The 17,940-nt window shown below is 40.1% G+C and overlaps 1 protein-coding gene across 3 annotated transcripts; it reads right to left on the reverse strand.

Annotated features, from left to right (window-relative positions):
- Positions 1 to 11,494: 11,494 nt before the first annotated feature.
- On the reverse strand, positions 11,495 to 15,931 carry LOC148096550 (C-type lectin domain family 12 member B-like). Of its 3 annotated transcripts, XM_087834596.1 has the most exons (8): positions 15,775 to 15,931; positions 14,799 to 14,909; positions 14,141 to 14,188; positions 13,460 to 13,528; positions 13,275 to 13,379; positions 12,880 to 13,019; positions 12,519 to 12,625; positions 11,495 to 11,789 (listed from the first exon to the last, which is right to left on the reverse strand). In XM_087834596.1, exons 1-8 carry the CDS (start codon positions 15,929 to 15,931, stop codon positions 11,669 to 11,671), a joined length of 858 nt encoding a protein of 285 aa, XP_087690722.1. In that variant the 3' UTR covers positions 11,495 to 11,668. The 3 variants fall into 3 exon arrangements, with proteins under 3 accessions (XP_087690722.1, XP_087690724.1, XP_087690723.1); XM_087834598.1 differs by lacking the exon at positions 14,141 to 14,188; XM_087834597.1 differs by lacking the exon at positions 14,141 to 14,188 and having other exon boundaries at positions 12,880 to 13,014; positions 13,267 to 13,379.
- Between the last annotated feature and the right edge of the window lie 2,009 nt (positions 15,932 to 17,940).

The raw sequence follows: 17,940 nt of genomic DNA on the forward strand, positions 1-17,940 counted from the left end.
CCGGCGTTACGTATTTAAAATACAAAATATGAGTAAATGTATCCGTTACAGTTACCGTTCAATAGGTGATATTGAGAATACAGTTAGTTTGTTGAAATAAATGGATTACATGGCGGTATTTTCCTGTTTCATATGTTAGGCTATGGTCTCTCTATTTTTGGTAATTCCACGCCGGTGGAAACCCAAACAAAACACACAATAAGAGCCTCTAAAAATTATTATACAAAAATGATTTAATATGAAGGCAATAGCAGAGTGTTACAGGCATCGCCCTAAACAATGTAGCCTCATGGGCAGTGTAGTCCGTCCTGCAGGGAGAATGGACTGCCATACCCGTTATGTGTCTGTGAGCGAGGGAGGGAGAAAAAGGAAAAGTACGAGCTGTCACGGAGCAGAAACGGGAGCTGGAAGCATGTAAATATAATAATAACCACTGCAGCCAAGAAGAGTGCCTGACGAGCCCAGCTGTAAGTAAGCTATTAAGACTCGACTGTACACCGTGTTCGTGTTTCCCTCCGAAAACAATAAGTTCTGTTGGAGCAGCCTTTCAACGCCTCTCTCTGTCTCTCGCTAGCAAAGTTGACCCAGACAACAAAGTAAATCTAGTTTTCAGCTACAAGCCCGACACAAACTCGACGTATTAGCCAGAGGTCCCTTTACTACGGTTCGGAGCCGCTGACCTGTTTTATATACGCGCGGAATAGTTTTCTACACGAGATCGCTGCAAAAAGTGCAGCCTTACCTAATGTCCACCTACTGTTACTCATTTATATTATGATTTTAACATCTAGTTGGTATTGGTGTGGCGAGTAGCCTTCAGTAATAGTAATAAATCACACAGCAATAGTACATTCATGTAGTTGTAAAGTATTCAGAATACATTACTTCTATAATCTTTGGTGGAATACATTTTAAAATTAACCTTCCCAACACTGTCAACAGGTTAGCACCTCATACCACAGTGCAGCAAAGCAGTCTCATGAGCGCTGGGAAGGACAAGCCCAGAGCCCAAAACAGACAGTGCAGGAGATGACAAGGTTAGTAATTGTATGGTGAAAATTATACTTTTAGTTATCTTGATTGGCAAAAGAAAAGTAAATACAAAATCTGCTTGGAAAAACGGCATTTCCAAGATTTTTTTTTTTCAAAACTTCTTCAATTTCTTTCATTACAGCTGTCCTGTGCCAGATGTTCTGTTGACCCACAGTGAGAGGCATCATTTCAGAAACACCAGGAAGACTGAAACTCATCGCCGGGATCAAGCAGGGCTCGTGATCTTCAAATCAAATTCAAATTTTTTATTTGTCACATACACAGTCATACACAGTACGATATGCAGTGAAATGCTTGGACAACTGCTCGTGACCTAAAGAAAAAAAGAGAAGGCTATGAATAAGATAGGAAATAAATATGAAAATAAAAAAGGGTAAATTTAACCAGGAAGGAATAAAATAAAATAAAATATAAAAATTAAGTTAAGAATGAGATAACTGTACAACACAAATTAGAATGAAGGGTAAATTTAACTGGGAAAGAATAAGATAAAATATATAAATTAAAGTTGAAAATAAAATAACTGTACAACAAAATACACAGTATAGAACTATATAAAATGTATGAAGAAATATAAATATAAATATATATATACACACACAATAACAGCAGCTGTACAAATATTAACTGGAAATGAGGAATATAATGTCCAGTGTTGTGCAATCCACATTATATAGTGTCTTGTGCAGTGCAAATATGCTTAAAGTGGTTTAAGTGATGAAGTCCAAAACAATGTCCAGTGTGTGTGTAAGAACTATATGTGTGGGTCAGTACTGTGTGGTGGTGTGATTGAGAGACCGTATCGCCTGTGGGAAGAAGCTCCTCCTCAGTCTCTCTGTGTTGGTCTTCAGGGAGCGGAATCGCTTTCCTGACCTCAACAGAGAGAACAGTCCGTTGTTGGGGTGGCTGAGGTCCTTCACGATCTTCCTGGCCTTGGTCCAGCACCGCCTGCTGTAGACTGAGTGCAGGTCAGGGAGCTCTGAGCGGATGGTGCGCTCAGCTGAACGCACAACCCTCTGTAGAGCTCGTCTGTCCTGCATGGTGCTGTTCCCGAACCAGGTTAAGATGTTGTAAGATGTTAAAGTTCCTGAGCACCTTGGAGGGCAGTCGGAAGTCTCTCAAGCGTCTGAGGTGGTAGAGACGCTGACAGGCCTTTTTCACCACGGTGTTGATGTGACAGGACCATGACAGGTCCTGCGTGATGTGAACTCCGAGGTATTTGAAGCTGTCCACTCTCTCCACTGGGCACTCGTTGATGACGGGGGTCTGGTAGTTCCTCTCGTGCTTAGTGCTGAAGTCCACTATCAACTCCTTTGTCTTACTGACGTTTAGAAGGAGGTTGTTCCTCTGGCACCAGTTCTCCAGATTCCTAATCTCCTTCAGGTAGGGCGTCTCGTTGTTGTCAGAGATCAGGCCCACCACGACGGTGTCATCAGCAAACTTGATGATGGTGGTGGAGCTGGTAGTGGCCACACAGTCATATGTGTACAAGGAGTACAGCAGGGGGCTCAGAACACACCCCTGGGGGGCTCCAGTGCTGAGAGTGGTGGAGGCTGAGACATGTCCGCCCATCCTTACTGCCTGTGGTCTGCCAGTTAGGAAGTTGGAGATCCACTGACACATAGATGAGCTGAGTCCCAGATGCTCCAGCTTGGTGGTGAGTGTGGAGGGAATTATGGTATTAAATGCAGAGCTGTAGTCTATGAAGAGCATTTTAACATAATTCCCCCTTCTAGTGTCCAAGTGAGTAAGTGATGTGTGGAGGAGATGAGAGATGGCATCGTCTGTGGAACGATTTGGACGGTAAGCGAACTGTAGTGGGTCCAGTGTGTCTGGTAGTGAAGAAATGATGAAGTCTCTGACCAGGCGTTCAAAGCACTTCATCACTACTGAGGTGAGGGCTACAGGGCGATAGTCATTGAGAGAAGCAGGGTGGGGTTTCTTCGGGACAGGAACAATGATGGACTCTTTGAAGCATGTGGGGATCACCGACTGAGATAAAGAGATGTTGAATATCTCAGTGAACACAGGAGCTAGCTGGTATGCGCAGTCTCTGAGGATACGACCTGGGATGCCGTCTGGTCCTGCTGCTTTCCTGGTGTTCACTCTCTTGAAGGCTCTCCTTACTTCATGCTCGGAGATGACGAGCACGTTTCCGGTGCTGGCAGTATCTTCCTGTCTGCAGCCGTTAGCGCCGCTAGCACTAGCATCGTTGGAGTCCTTAGCTGCAGCCTCGAAGCGAGCATAGAAAGTGTTCAGCTCATCTGCCAGAGTCACGGCCGTGTTCGTCATACCGATTGTTGGTGCTTTATAATCCGTTATTGTCCTTAGTCCCCGCCACAGGCTCCTAGAGTCACTCTGTTGGAGTTGTGACTCTAGTTTCCTCCCGTAGCGCTGCTTCGCCTCTTTCACCGCCTTCCGCACGTTATATGACGCGGCTTTGTACGGGTCCATGTCCCCCGTCGTGAGTCCCATGTTGTAGGCAGCGGTGCGGGATCTCAGAGCGTCGCGGATGGTTTTATCCACCCACGGCTTCTGGTTGGGAAACGTTGTGATAGTCTTTGTCTCCACGGTATCATCCGCTAGTTTCCCGATGAATCCCACAACCGCTTCCGTAAACACGTTGACATCATCGTCGGAGCTGTTTCTGAACATGTCCCAGTCTGCGTCGTCGAGTGCGTCCTGTAACGCGGCCACCGATTGATCCGTCCAGCGTGCGACCTTCCATCTTCACCAGCAGCTCCCTCACAAGAAGGATAAACCCAGCATTTCATGAACACCGATGGAGACCTTTGCTTTGTGTAATGTTAGAAGTACTCAGATAATCCTCAGAGGGTCTGGACTTTTACATAATAGAATAGAATAGAATAGAATCAATTTTTTACCATAACAAAGAAATGAGTACACCTTTGTAGATATCACTGAAAAGGTACTCTGGGGTAAAATTGCTTTTTTGGTGGTTCATAAAAAATATCTCAAAAAGCGATGTTAGTGAGGGGACCAGAAACACTGGGTTGCAGAGCAGTTGGTAAGGACTTGTATATTTCTGGAGAGTCTGCAAAAGCTGTCTTGCTCGTGCTCCTGATTGGATATGTGGAGCCCGGCTCTGATATCTCACTGGTGGCAGCTAAAGGTAGGCACGCCTTGGAGGCGGAGTTGGTCTCGGGTGCAATCTTTCAAACGAGCCTCACGGCATTTCAGGCAACCTCAGGCCGGAAACAACATCCGGTCACTCGCAGTCAAAATCCACGCAGAGCTGGTGTTTCGCAGCGATCAGGTTAACACATCTGGCTTAAATCAGAGTCTGAAAATATAAAGAAAAACAAAAAGAGTTTTAAAACACGCAAACTAACAAAATATCAAAGGAGCATAACATAACAATAACAAGATGATATGAGATACCTGATGAGGCCATGATAGGTGATGTAGAGATGTAATGTATAAACTTTTACGGGAGTTAAAGTCGAGCTTATATATATTTTAAAGTGTATTGTACGTGGGATAGGCTCCAGCGCACCGCGCGAGCCTGAAAAAAAGGATAAGCGGAAGCGAATGGATGGACGGATGGTGTATTGTACGTGTTACAAACCACTGTGATATTTTTTAAATGAAAGGATTGACAGAATGGTAAAAAGGAAAATGCAAAAATGTAGTTAGAGAGGAAGATTAACACTTACCGAATGATATGCACATAGGGAAAGCGACGGCAGTTGTTGATCCCTGGTTCGTGGTTGTTGCGAGCTCGTTTCCCGCAGGCTCTTCTGCACTTCGGGCATAGCGATGAGGCTCAAAACACCCCAATCAGACAAAGTAAAGGCGATCCGCGGTGTAACCAAAACTTTCACCCGCTTTTAGCTGGTAGAAATAGATTTCGTTCTCTCTAAGGCTGAAAGCATAGCCCCAAAGCCCACCGGTGTTGAGCCTGAATCTCTCCTCCATCGGACCTGCAGCCGAATGGCTAACCGGGGTGCGAGGGGAGCCGCCCCATTGTTATGTGATTGGCAGCGGGGCGAAGTTAGGCGGAGTTGGTCTCTGGCGGAAATTTTGAACGAATAGCCAGAATCATTGTGCGGCAGATGTGGAGCGAACAAGCAGGAAATATTTGTGCTCTGGAAGCGGTTGCGGTTTGATTAAGAGCAAAGGGAGAACTTAGACTCTGCGTTGAATTTTAGAGGTAGCTGGTAAGAGGGACCGTTTTGAAGAAAACAGACTAAGGACTTTTCAGGATATTTCCCCTGTTTCCGAAATATAAGGTTTTTGGGAATAAAAGGGGTAGCTAGCAGGGTTTTCAGGAGTTTTTCCCTGGTTATTTAGTCTAAGGATCGGGGTGAATTTGAGAAAAACGAGTAAGGTTTTTTCAGGTGTTTTGGAGAAAACGCGGAGGATTTTTTCAGGATTTTTTTCCCCTGTTTCTGAAATATAAGGTTTTTGGGAATAAAAGGGGTAGCTAGCAGGGTTTTCAGGAGTTTTTCCCTGATTATTTAGTCTAAGGATCGGGGTGAATTTGAGAAAAACGAGTAAGGTTTTTTCAGGTGTTTTGGAGAAAACGCGGAGGATTTTTTCAGGATTTTTTTCCCCTGTTTCTGAAATATAAGGTTTTTGGGAATAAAAGGGGTAGCTAGCAGGGTTTTCAGGAGTTTTTCCCTGATTATTTAGTCTAAGGATCGGGGTGAATTTGAGAAAAACGAGTAAGGTTTTTTCAGGTGTTTTGGAGAAAACGCGGAGGATTTTTTCAGGATTTTTCCCCTGTTTCCGAAATATAAGGTTTGGGGGGCTACCTACCAGGGTTTTTTTTGGAGAAAATAGTTTTTTATCTTGGGAGCCGCGGTGCGTTTTTCGGGGATCGCCAGAGTTTTTTTTTTTTTTTTTTTCACGATTCTGAGTTTTATTCTAAATCTCCTTGTCCGGATTAAACAAATGCATATAAATTGAAATAAAGTTTTCCCCCAAGGCATGCAGCCTGTATTTCTGGCCATACTGAACGTTACAAAAGCACAAGTTTAACTAAACAGTTTCACTATTTTACTATGTATTATTAACACGTTTTCACACATAAGCACGGAGCCCGAGACACACAAAGTCCGGAGACACAGACACACGGCCTCGGGCACGCGCCCTCGCACACACGCTGAGCCACCACCAGATGGCGTTTTTAAGCATAAAAAAAAATAAAAACTTTTTTTTTTTTTTAATGGATTAAAAAATAAAAGAAGGCTATTTGATATATAAGAAACTTAGGGCCATAAATCATTCTAGGGGCCATAAATCACTCAGTTTGACATAAGGGGTATAATATCACTCTCTTATAGCTATTGCTAATCTCAACCATTGTCCCTTGTTGGGCTTACAATCACAATACATACTTTTTACAATAAAACATAGAACCAAAATACATCATAAATAAAATTAATAGACAGTAAATTACATGAGTGTTACAAACTGTGAGATCACAGGACAGCTTATGAGGATTTAAGGTACACAGGTGTGATCATTGTAATGGGGTGACAGTAGTTGATTCTTTGTTAATAAGGCCTTGATGAGTTTTGGGACAAATTGAGTGAATTGCAGAAACAAATTATCACTAACATCACATGAGTTTGTGGCTTAAGTTTGGTGTTTTGCTTCATTCAGCTCAAACTGTTTGTCGTCTTTACAGGAAGTGTAGCAGCACATACAACAAAGGATGAACTTTAACATTTTGTATGTGTGTTTCTAGGAGGGGACACTGACTATGACGAGGAGGCTGATGAAGACTCTGATGAAGTCAAACCTCCCAGAGGCAGCAACAGTAAGTCTTTCTCAGCTAACGTGTTGTATCAATGTGTAATATTTTTGTGTAATTTTTGTGTGTAAAGTTACATAATTTTGTACTCTGGTTTGACTGATTTTAAACTCATGTTGCAGCTGAATACTGTGCTTTTTTTCCTTTCACAGTGTCCATTGACCAAGACAGTGATTACGATAGCTCTGACTCTGGTGTCTCTGACTGATCTCTCGTAAGTATCTCAGATGTGCTTCACAGATTCACAATGAGTTAATTTAGGATATTAGAAAGTTGACATATGGAGAGGGATGCACCAGCCTGATATTGGTCTTGCAAAGCTGGATCAATAAGTTGTTAGACATTAATGAACGTGATGATTATGACATTTGGAATTATTGTACTAACTAGAAAGCGAAAATTTCAGAAGAAATTTTAAGTGTGCCTATGCCGCTGCTAATCAGTGTAGTTTGCCATTCATACGGCTACAGAGAGCAAAACTCAGCAGAGCAGCCATTCTCCACCATGAACTATGGTAAAAACAAACACCGCTCGCGCCTCACAGATGATAGCTCACAGTTTTATGTAAAGATGAGGTGACTTCATACAGCCCCGATTTGCAGACGCTGTGCACAGAGGTTCATGAGCAGAAGTCCCATTGTACCACGGCAGACCAACAATGTTTGCATGAACACGCTTTGTAGCATTACTTTATTCTTTATTCTTTATTCTGAATGAGTAACAATGGTCTACAGCCAATATTGTGAATTAATATACAAACTTTGGTTGTAAGATTCAGATAACTGTTTAATAAAAGCTAAATATTTTATATGAGAGTAAGAAAGAAAAGTATTTCTTTGTGCCCCCCTTTTCCCTGTTAATGCCCTACCTGGCCCCCTCGCAAAACTTTGCTAGATCCGCCCCTGCACAGTTACCAGCTGTCAGCTACTTAGAAAACAGAAACAGTTCATAACTTCAACTCATCCATGTCACCTAAAAGGTAAACCTGTTTCTCCATCACCTGTTCAGCTCTGATGATTCAGTAAGGACGTCTCCTGGTTTCATCTTCATGTTTCCCTCTCACCACATATCCAAACCATCATGACCAGCAGCTTTACAGCTGTGGCTCCAGCAAACATCAGCTGATGCTAGAAATTAACATTAAATCAATTCTAACAACAGCTGATCAAACGTGCTGCTGTTGTTTAGCGCGACATCTGCTGGTTTCCTCTTTCTGGTTCAAAGTGATAAACAAACAAGAGAGAAAAGCCGATCAGCTGATCATTGATCAGTTTCATGATTGAAGTTGCAACAGGAGAGAGAGGGGAGAGAATGACAGGGGAAGAGGCAGCTGTGCAGCGTAACGACAGAATAACTCCAGCTTTGTGTCTTTTTCCATTCTAGCTGAAGTTCGGGACAAACTGTTCCTTTTCAGCTCAACACGAAACGCGTAATATTTTCTCTGAATGTGGGACGATTTCGTTTGTACGGGACGGTTGGAAACTCGACTAAATAACCTTATGAACAAAATAAAGTTCACTATCAGTAACATCATAGCACCACCCAGCTGTATAGAAACTCCGTCATGCTAGCTATAATAATAGCTAAAATAATAATGATAAATATAAATAGTTTATTTTGCACTTTACAGATTAAAAATCTGAGGTGTAATGTGGTTCTTTAGCTTTCCATGAAATGGGTTTTAAAAGTGTTCATGCTTCCTCAATCTGAACCTTCATGACAGCAAAATTTATGAGTCAGTTTTGATCAGTTTAAAACTTTTAGAGTAAATCATAAATCTGAAAACATGTTTGTAAAGATATTTCAAACATTGTCACTGGTTTATGCACCTGTGAGAATAGTTTCATACCGATTGGACACAAAGCAGACGCTAAAGTCTGCATCTGATAAAGTGGGCGGAGCTCAGCAGTCACACCTGCTGCCTCTGCAGGAAAAAGCTCCAGGCAGGTGGAAGAAAATGTTTTAGTGTGACGTCTGTTAATGCATATAATGTTTTTATGTAGGAGAAATATAATTAAAATCATAATATTTAGAAGTGAATACATAAAATAAAATGGTTGGATACTAAACAAAGCATAAATGTAATGTGAAGGTTGGTGCTTTAACCCTTTCACTGTAAGTTGGCTTAATGAATCAGACCTTTACAAACAGCCAGACCTCAGGTGCTCATGAGAATTAAATGATTTTAGATACTCTGGTGTGATCATTGTAATGGGGGCGTGGCATAAACTGATTATCTCCTTTTTTATTATGGCTTTTATGAGTTTTTGGCCAAATTGAGTGAACTTCTAGATGATTACAAAAACTACAGTCTGTCTGTGTAAATACATTTATTGTTTTATTGTGCCTTAAATATTCATTTGCAGTGAAACTTTGTTTGAAAATAGAGAAACTTTTTCTGTGGGAAATTTAGGGCAGAAATCTGGAAAATGTTGTGTTTCAGTATTTTCTTGCATTTACATGTAAGCTCTTAATTTGAAAAGATCTGTTTCAAAGGTAATTTCTACTTTTATTCAGCACGAGCTAGGATTACTTTATTGATTGGATAAGATGCTTTAATTATATTCTAGATTTTAAGTTTGAACTTTACGGTAAAAGGTTCAGTCCACATGATGAAGCTGTCTGTGGATGAATCAGTGAAATATTTGCTGTAAGACTCAAATTCTTCTTGTAATCCTGAAATGTCTTCCATTGTGTGGGCGTTTACTGATAATAATGATGGATTGTAAAGCATCGAATATTTGAAGATTGTGTTCTTTCTTTAAAAAAGTTATTCTGTTTACTCTTTTTTCCCCATTTAAAAATAAAAATTTCATTTGTTTGTTTCTATTTTTTCTGTAATAAAAATTATAAGAATAAGAAAGTGTAAGACTTTTAATTCATTTTAAAGATTGATGCTTAGCCTCGTCCACCCCAGCTGTGAAACTCAGAAACCAGTCTTGTTATCATCTATCGTCCACCTGGGCCTTACACAGAGTTTCTGTCTGATTTCTCAGACTTTATATCTAATTTAGTTCTGAGCTCAGATAAAATAATTATTGTGGGTGATTTTAACATCCATGTAGATGCTAAAAATGACAGCCTCAACATGGCATTTAATCTGTTGCTAGACTCAATTGGTTTCTCTCAAAATGTAAAAGAACCCACCCACCACTTTAATCACACTCTAGATCTTGTTTTAACATATGGCATAGAAACTGAACATTTAACAGTGTTTCCTGAAAACCGTCTCCTGTCTGATCATTTCCTGATAACATTTACATTTACAATCATTGATTACACAGCAGTGGAGAGTAGGGATGGGTATCGTTTAGGTTTTATCCGATACCGGTGCCAAACCGGTACTTTTGAAACGGTGCCGGTGCTTAAACGGTGCTTAAAGAATGGAGAACACACACTTTGTCCAAAAACCTCTCATGTTTAGCTTTTTTTTGTAAAAAGATAACAATGTTAGCCTTTTCTGCAGCTATAGGGCAAATATGGTTTCAATCTTGGCTGGAGCAGCTTAAACAATGGAAAAAACACAAACTTTGTCCAAAAACCTCTCATGTTTAACTGTTTTCCACTTTTTCTTTGGTCATTTTAGCCTTTTTAACCAGAAGGGTGAAGGGAGTATCTGCCATCAAACAAGAAGACAGCCGCATGTAACTACGACGGTGTTTGCTAGTTCACCTTACATGCATTAATGTAATAACGTGGTCTAAAAGAACGTACGTACCTGGGCCCGCCTACTATCCTTGGAAAGGTAAAATGATTGGCTAGAATCTGAAGTGTATGACATCTCAGGAAAATAAAGCACCGAAATGTGCGCTGCTTTTCGGTCTGGTTACTACCGTTTATTACCGGTACCCATCCCTCGTGGAGAGCAGACTTTATCACAGTAGATGTCTTTGTGAAAGTGCTGTAATTAAGTTTAAGAATATAATCCACCCACTGTTATCATCTTCAATGCTCATAGAGCAGAGCAGCTATCTGAACGCTACTCCAACAGAGGTCGATTATCTTGTTAATAACTTTGACTCCTCACTACGTACGACTCTGGATACTGTAGCTCTGGTGAAAAATAGAGCCTTGAAAGAGAAGAACTTGACTCTGTGAACTTTTTGTGTCTGTCTCTGTGACCATGTGTCGTCCTCTGCTATTCTCTTGTGGGGTGTCCCACAGGGCTCAGTTCTAGGCCCCCTAAAAAAATTTTTTTAAATCAACAGACTTTAACCGTGTCCACTGTGAGGGTTGTTGTTTCTGGACTTTTCCTTTCTGTCATGCTGAAATGAACTTTGACCTTCAGTGTGTTAACGCTGTGCAGGCAGCTCGCTGCAAACTAAGCAGGAAGGTAAAGTTGTGTTTTGATGTAAGTGAAGAAGAAGAAGGAAAGCTGTTTTAAACGGATTCATCTTCACTTATTCACACGTTGTAAGTTTGACAAACTGAATTTGTGCTGGTTTCTGTCTCTTGGTTCCTGATTTGTAGCTAAAAGTAAGAAGCAGCTACTTTCAGCTGTTTGAGAGAAACTGAAGAAGACGTTTACTGAAGTTTTAGGACCAACAGGCTGATGAATAAACCAAGTAAACCAAAGTAAAGACAAGCTGCACTTTGACTTTTATTAGAACAATTTGCTGGAACTACAGAGTAATGAAGTACTTCTAGGTTTTGTGTGGATGACTTCCAACCTTACTGTACAGCACAGAGCACAGAGGGACAATATATGTAATCAATATATGATGCAGAATGAACAAGTAAAGACTGTAAGCTGAGTCTGAGGCTCATGCAGGACATTTCATAGTGAGGTGTCTTTGGTTGGATTATTCAAACATTTACATCAAAGCACCAAACTCATTTCTCACAGATGAAGGTCATTGAAGTAGAAGACCTGAACTGTATCCATCTCCCATCATCGTCACAGCAGACTCCATAGATACCAGAACGGGGATTCCCATATCCTGCTGCCCAGAACCTGTCAGAGAGATCAAATCTGATATGAAACTGGACTAAACTCATAACTATTGTCACATTCATATAAATATGAGTCTCTTTTGGAATATTTCCAATATTTCCTGTATTTCTTTCCCAGGTTTCTCGCCCACTTTCCCTCCTTTAGACTTTTCTCTGAGAATCATCATGCACACTAAAACAGCTTTCAAGCTTTGATGAATATGAAATCTTCCTGCTGTAAAAATGGAGAATAAAAAGAAGTCAGAGCTGACTTTCTGCTGTTTGAAACTGTTTTGTCAGCTGTTTACAGACATCACTTTGAAATGTGTGTCTATCAGGTCATATTTACTGAAGCTTCTTCCTTCATATGTTCTGAAGTTTTACAAACACCAAAGAAGAAGAGACAGGAATTCTCTGAAACAGTTTTTGTTCTGTGAGAAAAGAAACATTACAGCACAAAAAACATGAAGACAAATTGAACAAAGTGAAATGTGTCGGTCGCTGCTTTGAACATGTTTCAATCCTGATTTCTTCAAACTGACTTGTTGTAACTGAACGTCATCACAGACTGCAGATGAAGAGAGTTCAAGCACAGCTGTTCATTCAAAGGAGGATTTCTGCTTTTCTTTACATTCAGTTTGTGGGGCTGTTGGAAAATAGCTCAACTCATGTATTGCTGATCTATCTTCCAAAACATCAATGTTTCACTTCTAAATAATAACTCTGGAATAGAAACAAACTAATGTCTCACGTTTCTGTCAGCGCTGATCCGTCCACCCATTCCCATTCATATCCTCCTGATGTGTGTTTAGCTTCCAGACCAATCCAGGAGGATCCTCCAAATTTACTGACAAATTCCTGTTTGAGAAGAGACACAAATATTGTCTCCAGTCATAATTCAGCACTTCTGTTGTGGTGACATCATCTTGTGAATATGTCTGAAGGAAGAATAAATGTGATGAAACTTTTCTTCCATTGTGCAGAAATCAGAGAGAAATCCATCAGAGTGGAAACAGGAAGCAGGTCACAGACTGACAGCAGGTCAAAAACACAAGTAACAGATGACTGTCAGCTCCATCAAAGATCACACAGACATGAACAAACACACCCACCTGTTCTTCTTTGCTGTTTATCATCACCAGATCAGCTCCTTTATCCTGACAGTCTCTCCTGCTGTCAGACCAAGTTTTCTTCTCACTGGATTTAAAGTAACAGCTGCTTCCAAATCTCCACCATCCTTCATCACACTTCTCTTAAAGTCAAACACATGTTTTAAAGTCAGACTTTGTGTCATGTTGTATCACATTAATCTTTGGTCCCTGTCATTTTCCCTGTAAATACTTCATTTAAACTCAGGTTTTCTCTCTTATTCATAATTAACTGAAACTTACATTTATACAGAGAAACTGTTACACAGCATCAAACATTTAGGATTCAAAACAAAGACACAATCAGGTTATCACTGTGTAACACTGATGTTTTCTATTAGTTATTCAAACTTTATTACCTTCTATCTTCTCCTTCAGCTTCTTCACTTCTTCCTGTAGCTGACTGTGGTTTTTACTCAGTTCATCATAACGGCTCTGTAACTGAGTCAGGCTGGTTTTTGTGTCTTTAGAGAAAAACAGATTCAAATTAAGTTAAAATGTTCTACAAATATATCTGTGATATAAGAACTTGGTGTTTGCTTACCTTGAAGTTCATCCTGGAGCTCAGTGTGGCTGTTCTTCATTTTGTTGAATTCACTCTTGTTCAAAGCATCTGAAATATTTCAGTGAAATCAAAATAAAATAAAATAAAATGAGTGAAACATTGAACAGAAATAATCTTCTTCCTCTGCTTTGTCAAATATCAATAAGAGTCAGAAACTTGTGCAGCCATTGTTCTTTAACATGTCCTGTGGGTGGAGGTGTTAGAACTACAGGAAATCTGATGAGCTAAATACGTATCAACTGTGAACAAAAACCACTGACAAGATTCAGAATAATTGTGCTTCAGTGTGGAGGAAGAAGGTGAAGAATCAAACAGCATTTCTACACCTGTAGTCAGAGATGTTATCTATATGCTTTGAAAGAACAGACAACACTGGGAATCAACACTTCCTCATATCACAGGTGTTTCCATGTGATCAGGTACTTCCTGTGGAAGTGCAGCTCTCACTGTGTGTTTCCTGTTTCACTTGGAAGGAGTTTGTAGGGCTGAGCTGCCTTTGACTGTGAACAGTTTCTCCTGTTTATGTTAGTTTGGGAGGTCAGCTGCTGTAATTTGGTTTGTTTCTTTTTCTTATCTTAACACAAGAAGCTGATTCAAAATGTAAAATCAGTTACCTTTCAAATCCGTCTCCAACTCTGACAGTTTTTAATAGTTTCTTACCTTCCATCTCGTCCTTCAGCTGCTCTTTTTCCAAACTCACCAAAATATCTGGTTAGAAATGCAACAAAACCGAAGATTTAAAATTTAAAATGATTTAAATAAAGTTTTTCATTTTCCTTTCAGATGAATGGAGCTAACATTAGCTTGTTAGCTACCTGCTTAATACACCAAGTGAACTAACTAGTCGCACAATGACAGACGGCCACTGTCTAACATAGTGTGACTGCACCTGCATCAGTCTGCAGCAGATGCTGCTGCCTGTCTGCTTTGTTGATATAATCACAGAATCACCGTGTTGAGTGAAGAGTTTGAAGGAACAACAAGAACATTCACTCCACCTCCACAACACACACAAGATATGAGCCAGGAATCATGCACACAGACACACACCTGCTAATCAGTGCTAAGTAACAGACTCATGAAATACTAGAAGCTCAGTCAGCAAAACCAACGTGTTGGTCAGGCTGTACCACACAGCAGCTCATATTATTGATCAGAGAATTCCATTTAAAATGCCACCGTGCAGTTTTTATGAAGAGGAAACTATCCTTAGAGACCAAAACTCATTTGGTCCTGAATGGAAACATGTTTTTAATGCAGCAAAGGTGCTCATTTTAACATGGGAGTGTATCATGAGCATGATAATAAAACTCCTCACAGCGTATTGTGATTCCAGCCAGAATCAGCAGATACAGAACCACCAGCTTCACTTCAACAGCTCTGAAACGGCTTCTTTTCACAGCTGGAAGCTTCTCCTGGGCTTTTATTTCTACGAAGGCAAAATGGAGAAAATAATTTGTTAATTGAATTATTAAACATGTTTTAATCATAATTTGTTTCCCATTTTTCAAGCGTATTTTATTGGTTTATCGTCAGAAAGACTTTCCACCTGCAGCCGACCTGATGATGAGCTGAACAAGTTCATTCTAGCAGTTTTGATATTTACAGGAGACTTTGTCACATGTTTGTCTTCAGGTGACTTTTACATATGTGAGAACAGAGACTCTGACAGAGAAACGCTTTGATGTGACTCAGAAACAGACGAATGTGTATCAGCCGTGTTTCACACAAAGACCAGATCATGAAGACAATGTTGGTTATTATAATATGAATATTATGTCATTAAAACAATATCTCCATGATTTGCTGAAATGAAAACAGAGTTGTTATTCATTGGTCTGATTTCCTGTCAGCTAAAACTAGCTGTGAAAAGTGTGCTTTGAGCAGTTTCCGTGGTTATACTCGCTCCACAGTGTCGACCAACACTTCCTTGTTTCTTATATTTCTGCCTTCACCACTGATCTGTGAGATAACTCCTCCAACACTTTTCTGTCAGCTTGTGGAGACTGAAGAGTTTCTACACTTACTAAAATAACACACTGATACTTTAAACTAGACAATTTTTATCATTTATTCTCTAAATAAACACAAAAGATTAAAAATATAGAAACATATAAACCATAATAAGAGCAGAGACTGCACACCTTCACCAAAGCTTGAACTTTCCTCCACACTATGAATAAACTGAGTCTCTGGACCCAAAAGCTTTGATGGATCTGTATTAGTTTGATATTTTATTGAGAAGATGGAAACAGTCTCTCCTGATTCCTGATCCCTCAGTATTTGATACTTACCTCCGTCCTGTGTTGAAACAGGGACCTGATGGTCTGTGCAGGAGTCCACATTCTCATGGAGGAGGACCAGTCCCTCCAGTCTCTGTCCTCTGTCCTCTCCTTTGCTGTATTTCACACTCATGCTCAACTCTGGATCCTCATCGATGATGGAAGACATTTTAAGATGCTCAGTTTTCAGCAGTATCAGTTTCCTGTACAGCAGAGCTGTCACTCAGTCGCTGTGTTTCTCTTTTAACTGGAGCTTTTCTATGTGAAGCTGATTCTGATTCTGCAGTAAATCATAAGTAAATGTTGGTCCTCTGTATTCTGATGCTGCTGTCGCTTCGCTTCCTCTGTCTCTCTGTGAGCTGCTTTGAACAGGAACTACAGACGTCATGACAGGAAAAGCTGAACCACATTTTTTTCATAGTTAAAATTAAATCTGATAACACAAAGTCCAGATAAACAGAATCAACTTTCTGGGTTTATTGAAGGTTTGGTCAACAAATTAAACTAAATTTCCTTCAAAATAAAATGTTTGCATTTTATTTTATTTATTTATTCATTCATGATTTGAGTTTATGAACTCTACTTTTTCACAGATATTTCTTTGTTGTTGTTTTTTGGACAGAGACCATTGAAACAGTAAAGAAAGTGGGGGGAGAGAGAGGGGTTGAGCTGCAGCACAGAGCCTGGGCTGAACACGAACCTGAGACTCTGCAGTACTTTTTACTGCTGCTAGTTTTTCTGTCCTGACAGATGTGATGATCTGATCTGTGACTAAATAAGAACACAGAAGTGTTTATATGACAGCCGAGTCACATGATGGAACAAATTTATAGGACAACATGATAAAAGTGCATCTGAACGGTTTCTGAAAATGTTTTTCTTATCTGATATGAAACTCACAAATACGTTGTGCAACATTTAATGTGCCACGCATCCTCGTGTCCTCATTTTACATCATCAGATGTTACAGCTGAGATAAAGTGGAGAGAGAGAGCGAGAGCGAGAGAGAGAGAGAGAGAGAGAGAGAGACAGAGAGAGAGAGAGAGAGAGAGAGCGAGAGAGAGAGAGAGAGAGAGAGAGAGAGAGAGAGCGAGAGAGCGAGAGAGAGAGAGACAGAGAGAGAGAGAGAGCGAGAGCGAGAGAGAGAGAGAGAGCGAGAGAGAGAGAGAGCGAGTCTTGAGATGTGAGAGATTTGTCATGTTTCGTGTGTTTGGAGTGTGTGGATAGCAGTGTTGCGCAAGTTCCTATGAAAAAGTAATTAATTATAGTAACTAGTTACTACTTCAAAAAAGTAACTGAGTTAGTAACTGAGTTACTAGATTCTAAAACTAATTAATTACTTGAAAAGTAACTTTTGTGTTACTTTAAAAAAATGTTTAACCCTCTGGGGTCCAACTACTTTTGATGTTTCCTCCACATTTCACCTTTAAAAACTATTTATTTGCCTTGTTTGGTCTCATCGTTTTCAGCACAACCTCACATGTCTGAATTTACAGTCATGTTTTCATTTTGACAAACTGTGTTAACACAATTGATCAAAATCAGACAAAAAACTGTAACAACCACAAACATGTTTAATGATCATATTTCATAACTTTAAATACAAATATAAACTGTCAATTTTAAAATCATATGCACAAGTTTTGCAAACAACAAAGTTATTTGCATCCATTTAATTTTACCTTGATTTTTTAAATAACCATTTCAAACTATTTACAGAACAATCAGCTGTTCTTCAACAAGATGCTACAAATTATTTGTGCCACTGCAAATATTTCTGTCCACTATAAAGGAAACATCACAGCCTGATACCTGCAGGTCTGACAGCAGCAGGTGTATCACTCCTGTTTCTAGGACATTCACGGCTAAAACACTGTTAAAAGTGTAGTTGGTGACAGAAAAACGGGGTATTTTAAAACTACACCATTGCTGCCTGTGATTTGAAATGCATTCTGGGATACCTGGCTGCCCCAAGTCTACACAAGCAATCAATTATCTAGGATCGACCTGTTTTGACTTACTTTGCACGGCAACAATCAAATGTTAGAGAAGCTGCATGGGCAGCGTTAACCCCGCCCCCTGCGTTTGATGGGTGAGGTTGACAGATAAAATTAATTCAAGATGAGAGCCAGGCGCCAGGACTGCCAAAATGAAATAAATAAATATATAATTAAATAG

Source organism: Neolamprologus brichardi, chromosome 22 (assembly GCF_056152115.1).
Source record: "Neolamprologus brichardi isolate AB-2024 chromosome 22, ASM5615211v1, whole genome shotgun sequence".
NCBI lineage: Eukaryota > Metazoa > Chordata > Actinopteri > Cichliformes > Cichlidae > Neolamprologus > Neolamprologus brichardi.